General features: G+C 34.7%; 1 protein-coding gene across 1 annotated transcript in view; it reads right to left on the bottom strand.

The window, feature by feature from the left end:
• Positions 1-228: 228 nt before the first annotated feature.
• vib (phosphatidylinositol transfer protein vib) overlaps positions 229-13,604 on the bottom strand; it is a 192,395-nt gene continuing 179,019 nt past the window's right edge. The window contains exons 7-9 of the mRNA XM_071591625.1: positions 8,990-9,111; positions 6,063-6,153; positions 229-2,218 (exon numbers count right to left, since the gene is read on the bottom strand). Of these exons, the coding sequence (XP_071447726.1) occupies positions 2,171-2,218; positions 6,063-6,153; positions 8,990-9,111 (261 nt within the window). The 3' untranslated portion in view covers positions 229-2,170. The remainder of the gene's footprint in view (positions 2,219-6,062; positions 6,154-8,989; positions 9,112-13,604) is intronic.

Below are 13,604 nucleotides of genomic sequence, written 5' to 3'. Positions count from 1 at the left end.
CACATCACCATGGAAAACAATTGACAATCACTCCTTCGTTTAAAGGGTCAAGGATGAGGAGGTAACCTGGAGATGGAATAAAAAGAGCGACTTCCAGCAAGAAGCTTGAAATTCACTTTGTGGAGCCTGCCACAACCGCGCATGTGGAATGCTTCAGATTCCTGAGATCTCTGTGACTGGTCCAAGGAGTTTTTAACTTCCGTGATAGGCTAGGGATACACCGTCCAATGAATTCCAAGAATCCCCATGTATTTTTTTTAGAGACAACAAACACAAGCAATGATCTCAGAAAGAGTCACGAGAAAATCAAGCTCTCACAGCCATACAAAAATGGTCGTACCTTACTTTTGGTGAACTGTTGGTTCACAATTATGACTCTCCATTTCATAATAGTAATTACAGGGTATTCCCATGAGCACATTTCAACAGATTGAATGAGCAGACATATGCCACTTAAATATATACACAAAAAAAATGTTGATTTTCTTTCATTATACACAGGCATGCAAATTTCACAACTCTTGTTCTTGAATCATTTTCAATGCACTCAAATATTTTAGCTTTTAAAGGTTGTGCGGAATGTTCTGTAATTTTAAAATAAACCGGTGTGTCAAAGCAATTTACCTATGGTTGGAAACTTGAGGTAAATAAAAATCAAAACTGCCAACAATCAAGCATGTGACAAAATAAGAATGTGGAAACGTGCAGGGTACTTATTGGCTTGACTGTTAAAATTATCAGTAGTTGTCCAATGAAAGTAAATATTTAAGAATATAAATAAAATCCAACAGGGTACCTATGTGCTGACTGCATTCAATATATTATTGGACAAAATAAAAGAGGCTATTAGATCAGTGTCACTGTCTCAGTATGTACGCTCACAGAACTGGTGTTTCCAATGTCCCAAATCTCTCAATTGACACAGTCCACTGCCAGAGATGGAAACAGCACCTGTGACCACTTTGTTTCCTTAGCTCAGCCAAGGCCAACTTTCCCATCCACAACATCTTTCCAATCAATATTGCATTATGTCACCCTAAATGTTTAAACTTAAGCTAGTTAGCTTTGTTTACAATATACATATGAATAATCATTATTATCACTGCATTAATAAACAGCCTCCCATTCACTATTAAATACACAGCAACAGCTCTGACATTCGTTCTTCCTATTTCATGGACTGGTGTGCAGTGCAAAGTCCACTGTCTTTTCTCTTGTCACAAGTGTCTATGCTAAACATGCAAGAGGTACTTAGAAGTAGTAATGTTGAGACATCCATACTTTGGAGAATACAGGATCAAGTGAGTAAGGACATACTATGAAGTTCTATGGTAACCATTTTCAATTATCACTAGTAACATCATTCAACTGACACAGTATGCCCTCTCTGCCATTTTCTGGCAATGGCAGACCATACTAAGAAAATTGTTGCTTTCTTATTGGTTTTAATCCTTTTTTTTTTAACCCCTTCCTGAACTTTCGAAATATTGACATTTAGCTGCTTGCTACTTTGGACAATAATCTCTCGACAAATAAGATTTCAACTGGCCAAAGTTTTTCATGATTTCTTAGAGAAAATATAATTAATATAAAACTGAAATCATTAAAGAACAACAGATAACAAGATAAAATGATTTCAATACGTGTTATTTTCATCAGGACTAATTCTATTAGTACCATTCATTTAGAGTAAGGTAATGACAAACTTTATGCAACCCAAATTTCACACATAGCTCTTCTGCTTAAAAATAAACAGCTACATGTTTTTCTTTCTCAAATGGGACAATTTGAATATGTAAAGGAGAAATCAATAATCCCACACAATGAAATTTGGCAGGCAAAAAATTAAAACATCACAAGAATATTTGGAATCGGGATGTTTAAAACTCTGGGAAAATTTGTGTTGGGACCTCCTCTAAAATTTAAGGTGGGGATAGTGTACAACTGGAAAATTTTGTACAAAAATAACATGACAATATACAATCAAAGCAAAAAAAAAATTACAAATTAAGGCGTGGACAGAATGCATAAATTAAAACCACGTAAAGTGTGTGCCTTGGAGGATTTCTTGATAACTTTGATGGCAGGAAGGAGTTGGGATTAGAGGTGTCATCGGGGTCTTGGAGGGTGCGTGGCACATGGGTTGAGGGTACAAGCTGGAGGCAGAATATCAATCTGTTTCAGCCTTCATCCCCCTCACTTCTCCAACGTTACGTTGCTGCAAAAGATTAAGAGATACAATAAATCCAAATTCTGAAAAACAACAACCCTAGCCTTTATAGAGATTAAGACAAAATCAATTGTACTTGTTCAAATCATAAAACATTGCAACTCCCCCTGAATCACTTTTCTTTGCCAGGGTATAATATTTATAGCCTAGAAAAATGTTTTTAACGGTAATAAAAAAGTTCTAAAAATTTACTTGCTATCGGTATAAGGGAGATAATATTATTACTGAACATTTTTAAGCCCATAAATGCTCACTAAAATTTTGATTCCAGATATAAATATTATTTTATTGCATTGCCAATGCTTCCTACATTTTTCCATGTGGAATGAGATATGACATTCAATAGCAAAGAGTTCAAAATAAACATCGTGATTACATTTAGCTAACAGAATGCCCACATAATGCTTATTAAAATAATAGTATTTATTAATGCAGAAGTTTATCAATATGATTGGTTTTTCTGTTTTATGTACAGAGCTAATGATAATTCATGAAAACAATGCTGTGTACCCTACCGAATTCAATGAATATATTTCCATTCAGGCATGATCAGGTATTGTACAATCAACGGCTACACTTTGTGTAATGTTGCACATGTGGGTAATTTGCCAGAGTGAATTTTCAAGTGCACATATTCTCTTGCTTAATCTAAGTTTTGATTGAATGTGGATAATAAATCTCTGGTGTAGAATTTCAAATAAACTATTCAATTTGTCCGTAACAATATTAGCTTATATGAAGACTTAGATATATGATACTCACTAAAGACCAGAAACATCTCTGTAGAATTTAAAAATGCTACAAACAAACATATAATTCATACAGCAAGAGACAACTGTGAAAATTTATCCCTCGTGATCTCTAAATCCCTCTCATCAAAATTTGATCATTCAAGTAAACAACATAAAAATGTTCAAGTTAACATAATAAAAAAAGTTAACTTACTGTTATATAAAAATAAGAAATACGAGTTTCATTATAAAACAATTAAACATAAGCGATTAGCAATGAAGACAATGTAGAAAATTTTGAATTAAAAATTAGCTTGAAATGCACAAAATTCAGCACAGGCTGCCTTTTATGCATTGCCCCGTTAAATGCACATTTTTTTCCTTTCTGTCCCTTTTACCTTTCCCATCCTTCACCACACCACACTTAAAAAACCTCCAATCAATGCATATCGTCTTCCTTCAAAGACAATGTTTCTGCACCAGTAAAGCCATGCTTTTAAGAATATTGGCATTTGGAGCTATTCTGATAGTCAATGGTGGCAATTAGGACATTCGTTTGTTAAATACAAATAAATTGAATGAATTTGTAATCCCCCTTATGATCACAAATTGATGTATGCAAGTGAAGGTATTAATACGATTACATACCCCAATTTAAAATTATTTATACAGAGCGATCATTTTAATTTTCAGAGGCAGTGTACTGAACAATCTCGCTCCCATGTTTTGGGTCCAAACAGAATGCCTTTCCTTTAAGCAAGTTTTATTACAACTTCTAGTTAAGAGACTGTGCACCTATGTGAACGGAAATCCCCAACCATAATTCTGATCACTACCTTTAAAACCCTGAGATAAATTCAGTTAATTCCTTTTTGGGCTATGATTCCGGCAATCGACGAAATGTGAAAGGAAAAATCCAACCCATAAACTGTGAAGTGCAAAGCAAATTTCTGTTCTACACTAGTTGATTTTGATCACAGATCCATGTGTGCCAAATTTTAAATATATAGCTTGTCTCAAAATTCAAGCAAAATAGATGGACAGTAAGTCATTTTTAACCATGGACATATTTAAACTGGAATCAATGCATTGTACAGTGGCGACAGGAAATTGGATGCAAAACTCCACTAGATTTCTGGGATGCCTTTTCCACAATGATTTTAATGTAAGGTGATCTGAGCATTACAATAGTTAAAAAAAGAACTCTTCCACATAATTAACATGTTATTGGCTTATGCGTGTATAATTTTTCCAGAGCAGAAATACAAGGTCAGTCCCAAAGTGGTAAGACTTATCATGTAGACAGAGGGCGGTTCCTCTGGCTGGGTTCTAGGGAGGAGAATCTCAGGAAATGCTGGAGGCCAGTGGCAGTTGGCTCCCAGCCTTTGCGGAGTGTGGATCATTCATTTGTGAAACCTTTTCAACATCACCTCCTTACACTCTTGTATGAACCGGCTACTGGAACAGTGCAACGCCATCAAATTTTGCGTGAGACTGGGCAAAACCAGGAAAGAGACTCATGACAGGCTCAAGGCAGCTTCAGGTGATAACGCCATGGGTAGATGGAATGTTTTACATCGGGGTCGAGAGGCATAAGTTGTTTTGGGAAGGTAGAAAGGATGTTGTACGTTCAGGGTGCCCTTCAACCTCAAAAAGCAATGAAAGTCTTGCAAGAGTAAAGGCTTTGTAGGACATGGATCACAGATTGTGTTTGCATGGTTTCTGATGAACTAAGCATCCCTAAAAGTGATGTGTACTGACTTGTGACTGAAAATATGGATATGAGAAAGTCGTGTGCCAAATTGGTGCTGCAAGTGCTCTCAGATGAATTAGAGGAAACTAGCACGCAGAGCTGCCAAGAGCTTCTTGACCACATGAGTGAGGATCCAAATTTTTTGGAAAATGCCCCACCAGACTTCTATCCATTCCCCCGTCTCAAATCTGTGCCAAAAGGACTACACCATGGCTCGGTGGAAGTGTTATAACAGCCATGACAAGGGAGCTTAGCAGCATTCTGAGCGCTGCCTTCCAGAAGGCATACCCAGGCATGAAAAACCAGCTGGCAGCAGCGTGTAGACCCACAAGGGTGCTACGTTGAAGACTTATGCGTGAATGCATCAATTCTGGTAATAAATTTTTTATAGTTGACTCAGTCCTATTACTCATGGGATAGACCTTATACATGTAGATATTCATTCCTTAGAAAGGGTTCATCCACTAGACATGCATTCTGATTTTAAGTTGATGTGAAAGAAACTAAATTTAAAAATATGACTAAGTGTGCAACATCTCGGCCACCAATTTACCCTATTTCGTAAGGTTTGAATAAACAAAAACCTTGGAATGTCCTGTGATAAAAGAGGCAAACACTTTGAACACTTATCTACTTTGCTTGACTCTTGGACAAGATAAGGGCCAACAGATGAATGGATGGGAGGGGGAAGAGAGATTTGGCATGGGGAATTGGAAATAATTTCTGAAGGTTGGAATGCATTACGGAATGGGTGAGTGTGTTATATCTTAAATGTACAAGGGGATCAAAATTTAACGCTTAAAGCTGAAAATAGTAAGGTTTGTACAGTTAATGGCAGATAACAGTCCTAAATTACTGTTTAAAATATTACAAAACCTCTCTCATATTTTTATATTTATAGCAGTACTTTTCATAGAGTATGTCAATGATTTGATGCAGTTTAGATATATTCAAGCCATTTAAAAGGCTCTGCTAAGCAACTAATTGAAGAAATTTAAATCTAGACCAGGTCTAATACAATGACATTTATGATGATTGAAAAGTTATGATTCAAGTGACTCGTTAATTATTAAGTGAAAATCCCATTTGTTAGGTATCTATTCACTGAATCAACAGTAATTTTCTACTTTGGCCTAAGGTTTTCTGCAATGACCAATCATACTAAGAAGGAGCATTCATGCTGAACTTTTCAATCTACATTTAAGTTTCATTTTTAAATATAGTAACAAACTCATAATATTTTTATATATATAGACATGAAAAAAAGGATTGATATGATTTCCCAGTTCAATCAATACCATAGCTACAAACTTAAAGAAACACACAACAACTGAAGTAATATACACACCTTATCTAATTCTTCTTTCGTTTTATCTTCTATTGCTCGAATATCTTCCATAGTTAATCCATGCCAGCGATCCATCCAGCAAAACACTTGTCTAAAATACAATTACATTCGATTGAGCAATAAAGCCAAGTAAACATGAGCTACAAATATCCTAAAACCTTAAAAAAATTCTTGGTTCGCATTTAAATAAAAACATATGGTTTGACTTAACAATTTTTAAATGTGCACCAAGCAACTAAAGTGGTACAATGGTAAAGAATATGACCTTGAAATAGCTTCAAACTATTTTTGTGACAAATTAAGTCAAATTTTCTTGATATTAACAGATTTTGAGTACACTTTTTAAGCAGCATCAATTTAAACACAAGTATTTGTAGGAGATAAATATTTTATTCTATTGTTTCAGGCTTCACTTCGTGGAAGTAATTGATATCCATTATTGAAATAGAAAGAAAGACTCGTACTTTTCCACAGATTTTATTATACGGCACAACGCGTTTCACCGACTTGCGGCATCATCAGGTACAAATTTGCAAAATGCACCTGATGACTTTGCAAATTTGTACCTGATGATACCGCAAGTCGGTGAAACGCGTTGTGCCGTATAATAAAATCTGTGGAAAAGTACGAGTCTTTCTTTCTATTTCAATAATGGATAAATATTTTAATCAACAAATGAATTTCTGAGCCACTTAAAAGTTTCAAATCCTAGAAATATTTAACAAAATATTATTTGATAACACAAATAAGGTTATTGTCTCATTTCATACAAGTACAGTTGCCTTTATTCCGATTCAAACCACTGGAAGTTATCAAATGAAGACCCAGACAAACAGTTTTCAGCAAGATCTAGATCATATGCTTCACCTTCTCCACCTTAGGGTGATTTGATACTAAATACTTCCCAAATGTACATAAAATGTAAATATGATGTGCACTGCATGACTTAAAAAATGTTCTCATAATATGCATATAGTCTAAAAGATTTAAAAATGAATGTAATGCATAAGCACCAAAAGAAAGGGTGAGTGGCATTCCAGTTCACTAAATATGTATAGCTGCAGAGAAATGGATACTGGATAAACAGTTTGCTGATTAAAAGTGAGATGAGAGGGATTCAAATGTAAATGCATGCATCTCACTTTCCAGAGAATGTTCACCAGGAATTCTCGTTGATTCTCCTAAGCAGAATTTCTTCGTTGTAAGCATATGGTTGATTTTTAATTTATGAGAATGGTTTCCTTTAGAATAGTACAAATAGGCGTATACCCAAAAATATACATAAACAGATTGAAAATTAATATTTTTGAAATTTATTCTTCACCATGTTTCTCATAATAATAAACGATTACAAAAATATTTAACGACAAGATACCACTGAACCTCATAAGGTGAAAACACGATGAGGGCAAAAAAGAAACTTCACACTTCCACAATAAAGATTTAATATTTCATGACCATGCTTTCACCTGATGATGATGTTCAGCTTCAAAACCATGGTCGTGAAATATTAAGTCATTATTGTGGAAGTGTAAAGTTTATTTTTTACCCTCCTCATGAAGGAATTCAACTAAGTTAAACCTGAAACTGTTATGTTTATTAGGTGACAACAGTACAAGCTATGAATTGCCTGACACCTAAAAATATCAGCATTCATTCTTTTTGCAGATGAACACATTATTTCCTCCACCTGTTCTACATATACTTTAATCTTTAATGTTTTTTATTCTCTTATTAGGTTTACAAGTAGAAAAGGATAGGAACCAAGTGGAATTAGTAGTATTACGACTAGCTAGAAAGAAGATGAATGTTAATAAGGAAAACTCATCAGGGAAAAGAATGATTGGAAAAGGTTCATTCACAGCCATTGCTGTGCCATTTAGAGCCTATTCTACAGGCATTCATTGCCTATTTCATGACTATTATCGCATTCAGATACACTATCAATCAGCAACTTGCTGGGGAAGTCATGAAGGCTGTTTCAGCAATGGATACTGAAAGGAATGAGTTTGGATCCCACCATGTTTGCTGCATTTTCAAGATTAACTAATTTCACAAAACTGTTTTGTGACAATTCAGAAATTTCCCTGTTTTCAGTGATTTAAATAAAAATTAAAGGAGGAATATCAGGAATGGCACATGGCTGGAAAAGAAAGACAATATGGCTATGTCACAGTGAGCTGTGACCTTTTTCTATCTACTACCAGGAAAATTTAAGTGATGACATAGTATATGATTACAGTTTTGATTAATAATGTAATTTCACATGCACAAAGAGCAAGAATCAACACCAGAAAGATTGTTTACTTTAAGTCTAAGATGGGATTTTCCTATATTTATTCCCTACAGGATTACGGCATGCGGAAAGAAGTTGGTGATGAAATCTGCCCGTATTCATTAAGGCAGTCCATATTGCTGTTCCATGCATTGATATCTCTAATAAACCTCAATTGGAATGGCCCTACAAGATTTTGGGACATGCATGTTTACTTTTTGCATTGAAAAGTTATTATGAGTCCAAAATTCATCATCAAGATAGTTAAATGGAATTAGTCTTGTCCTGATGGTGCATGCAATAATGAAATAGAAATGCAGAAGAATCTCTAAGCACACAGAATGCTACACAATTATTGAATTAATTCCTGGCATCAAAATCTAAACTTTTATAGGATATCATGTTGAAAATGGTTATCAAAACATTGAAATACATTACATATCTGGAACAAAATTAACTGAAGTACAAATCTATATTATGACTTCAGTTAAATATGTCAGCAATTTAAAAGAGTATGCAAATATTAAACTATTAAACCTAAAGTATTAACTTTCATCAGCATATCATTTAACAATTTAGTATAAACATGAGGTATTTGGATTTCACTTGTGTATATGGCTTAAATGTTACTTGGAATAATAACGATATTTACCTGTGAAAATTTGTAAAAAGTCGTCTTTCTGATTTTTGGATGAAACTTTCTGTCCTAGATTGAAGTCCAAACCATTTGAACTCGACTGTGACCAATTTATAACATGTCATAACAGGATTCACCTGTAAAATAGGGCATCATTAAGACATTGGCATCAACTTTATTTGCTACAAATGGTGTTAGAAATGGTGTTAAAAATGATCTGTGATAATTTTGTGAATGTTTTTGGTCTAAGGAGTACTACATATCTATAGACTTATAAAATCAACCAATAACGGTTTTGAAATATATCAACTAGGAGAATAAAACTTGAAGATATGAGCTAGAATAATATCCTTAAATGCTACAGATATAGAGATGACTAATTATTAAATAAAATGTGATAATCAAAAGTGAAGGAATATCATTAGTATCGATGATGAGAGCTCAACAGAAAATGCTTCCTTTAACATACACGATCCAAATAAATGTTACAAATTAAGACAAGGGTTCCCTCGTGGACCTGTTTCTTATTCAGGCTTACCTCATATACTTCAAGTTTTATTACTTTGTTGCAGCATTAAATATTTCCACATAGCTAATAAAGGGAACAGGGTAGTCCAGAGAGTAGAGCATTGGGCTTCGCGACCGGAGGACCCAGGTATGGATCCAAGAAACACTCTAAACTCTACCCAATCTGTTTAATTTCTCAAGCAGTAGATCTTCCTGGGAAACTTCAGGTGGCACAGAGAAAGGAACCCTCCCCAATTCTGCTATGTGAATTTCATGAGTCCCACCCTCAAATAATTATTTAATGAAAATATAGATAAAGGATAGACTGTAAAGTAGGTAGGTAGTAAAGTATTTACATGCATTTAACCACCATATATTTAACCTACCTTCAGGTTTATTATTCTGGTATAGAGTTAAAGCAGAATCAAAGCTGAAAATGTCTAATTTGTATTATTTTGATTGTTCATTTGGTATTCCAATACACCCATATACATTTTTTAACTCAGAATAACCTCATTTGGGATACTATCTCATGATACTTTCACTCAGATTGGAGACAATATTTGAAAGGGGCTGAAGTCTGGAGTCAATAGGTCCTCATAGGACTCACAATCATTTGCTTTCTAAAATAGGACTTCGATTAATATGTGGAGAAACTTGGGAGTTGTCAAATCTTTGCAATGGAACCAGGCTCTGCATAACCAATTTTTGTCACAATGGAAAAAATAAGTTTTTACCAAAAAAGCAATAACATGTGAGAATTAAAATAAATTTACTGGAAAATTATGGGAATTCTTTTTCATGCATAAAATATCATGTTCTGAAGTCTGTGACTTCATGAATTGAAATAATTACCAGTGGATAACAGGTAACCTTGGTAATATGAAATAATATTTTAGGCAAAAAAATAGTTCCCCCATACTTTTCCACCTATATTTTCACTGAAAGGGAGATGGCGGGCTACAGCCTGAACTACTTGGGTTGGTAATGCTTTTTTAAGTTCAAGTGAGTAAGTTAATGTAACTGACACACATGCTAAAGTCCAGAGCACAAGAGGTGTTAAGTTTTATTAATTATGCAATACTCAAGAGGAAAATCATCCAACAAAAGTGTTTTTGTTCCAAGGGGGAGCTGGAGAGATCTGAAAGTAATGTCATACTCATATCTACTTCAGTGATTAAAATGTTGAATGTAGAGTCTATAGCACAGTTTTGGCTGTTCCACTGTCTGCACATCCCTGTGGCAGTGATGCAGTATTCCACTTGTTCATTATATTCCAGCATATTGATGGATACTATAGCCATGGGTGCCAATGAAGAAAAATTAAACTTTATTTAAATTTGGAATACAGAGAAGTGCGAAACAATTCCAAAAATTATACTGCATAATTAATGGAGATCTTCATAAAAATTATGCATATTTATAGGGTGTGTCATAGATTTTTTTACAAGAAAACATAACAATTCCATGATGTTTCTGTCCAAATTTTTATACTTCCACAATATGATGACATTGGTAAAGCATTAAATGAAACATCTTAAATACATGCACAGTTGAGGAATATGTATGGCCAAATATGTTAAATAAAGCAAAAATAACAAATTTTGACATTATCATAATACATATAAAACCAAGGATTTTGAATTAGATTTTAATAGACTATTAAATTTTTTTTTAAACAATCTGGTGAGTTTTCATTTCAAATCACAGGAAAGCAGCATCAATTTAAAATTGACGGGGAGAACATTAAATGCTTGGGAAAAATTGACAGTGGACTTGCATCATGATTTAAACATATCATTTTACAGCAAAGAGGTATCCAAATTTGGGAAAGAAGAATTAATCAGAGAAGCGATTTGAACCCATTTGAAAACTTCATTATCTCTTGAACCTCGACTTTTAAGTATTCCTGCATAGTGTATTATCAAGGATACTATATCCTCCATCTCCATCTACCTTCTTGAATATGTTTCTTTTTATAACAATTTCATTTAAAGAGTCTATCTAACTTCCTCACAGAAAGACTTTTAACTATAATGCATCTTGATGAGGGTAAAAAAGGAAACTTTAAGCGTCCACAATAAAAATTTAATATTCCACTGCCATGGTTTCGATGCTGTGCATCATCAACATACATCAACATTTTTTCAACTTATATAGTCTGGCTCCAAGAGGGGAGTAAGGGAGCGGAGAGGGGGTAAGATAGGGGGAGTAAGGGAGAGGGGATAAGTTGATTGCGGGTGCAGCAACCTATTAGTGGGCTAGGGGAGGGGGAGGGTATGTATTGGATGGTTACTGGCTCAAATTTGTGAAAGTTTATGTTAATTAAATGATCATTAAATGAAGAACATAACGTTTCTTCACCGTTCTTAGAAATAGTGGCGGAAAAAAAACACATTGTGTTCTACATTTAATTATGGTGGGATTTGTCTAAAATGGTTTGACCTTTATTAAGAGACGGTCGCTGATCATCACTGCCTTGGTGGGGGTGGGGTTTGTGCGGAAAGATATTGGAGTCCTTAAAGAATTTTAAGAGGGGGAGGTATAATGTTTCATTGACCACCTAAAACCTGTCTGACTGAAGGGATTGCCAAATTTCCAACTCCTCCAAAGCATTCAACCTGTGTCTTTTCATTTCAGTGTGAAGAATGTCTGCTGTGAAGTTACTGGTGTGATTTTTATCTAAGAGTTTTTGGCGAATTGGGATCTGTTGTCTTTCTTTGTGAGCTATCACTCAACTTACCCCCTCTCCCTTACTACCCTCTTGGAGCCAGACTATACAAGTTGAAAAAACGTTGATGTATGTTACCTGATGATGGTGCGCAGCATCGAAACCCTGGTCGTGAAATATTAAATTTTTATTGTGGAAGTGTTAAGTTTCCTTTTTTACCCTCAACGAAGGAATTCCACAAAGTTAAGCCTGAAACTGTTATGCTTATAATGCATCTGTTTAAATAAAAATTTATTTCATCAAAATTTAAAACAATGTGATTAAAAAATTTATTTTTCATTAGGACAGTTTTCAGTAGACTTTTAACCTTACAGTGCTTGGTGTTACATATCATGAATTAATATTTTAGCTTTTATATCAAGGTTATTATTATTTATGCTTGGTCATCAATTTCACCAGAATCAAAAATCATACACTATACTAACTTTTCATTCTGATTCCCTTCTTGACTTGTTTAAAAAAATAAACCACGAATGAACTCTATTACTTATGAATTGAGCAATGAACAGCAGGAAAACTTAGGTTACCACAAAAGAATTGGATTGGCAATTCGAAAAGGCAAATAGTGATGACCCCTCTGGGCAGCATTAGCTTCACCCAAGCTGCGTGATATTTTGGATATCAGACAATGTCGAGCTCAGTATAGGGTGAGCTTTACCCTCACCTATCAAACCAACTTTTGGGTGGATATCTGTGGTTTTTTTGTGGTCTCCTTACTCATCACCATGATTATTCTCTTAAACTATGGGGGTTAAGACCATATCTTTTATTCTCCCCCTCCTTTGTCTTCTTTTGAGGGAACAAAAGTCGCTTAGAAAGAAAAGGTATTGAAATCAGATAAAGCCGTGAGAGTAGATAACATTCTCGCATAACTACTTATGGATTAGGCAAATGTGGGAGGAAGTGTTTTTATGGACTAATTTGTAGCATTTAATAGGGAGGAATTGAGGAGAAGATTTTGTCAGATCCATATTGGCTTACATCCCAAAAGGATAAGGCAACCATTTATGAGGACTACAGAACAATATCATTTAATTAACAGCTAAGGTGGTACTTAGGATCAATAGAAGGGCATATGATTACTTACAGGATAATCAGCTTGGGTTCAGGAATGAGAGAGGCATGTGAAATGCTAAAGAAGTAATGAGGTTACAAAGAGGAAAGTACAATTGAAATATTCCTTTTTCATAGGTTTCCAGAAAGTAAACAATAGAGTAAACAGTAGAGTAAATTGGATAGAATTAGTGAATGTATTACAGAAGATAACAGTAGATTGTGGAGAGAGGTGACTGATCTGCAACCTGTACATGACTCAGAATACTCAGAGGTGTTTGTGGTGGATAGAGAGTAGGCATGGGCAGTGTTTTGGAGGAAGACAAGACAGAACTGAAG

Source organism: Hetaerina americana, unplaced genomic scaffold (genome assembly GCF_022747635.1).
Source record: "Hetaerina americana unplaced genomic scaffold, ioHetAmer1.1.p SCAF_5, whole genome shotgun sequence".
Taxonomy (NCBI): domain Eukaryota; kingdom Metazoa; phylum Arthropoda; class Insecta; order Odonata; family Calopterygidae; genus Hetaerina; species Hetaerina americana.
The sequence above is the reverse complement of the archived record's forward strand: the minus strand, read 5'-3'. Positions and strand labels throughout refer to the sequence as shown.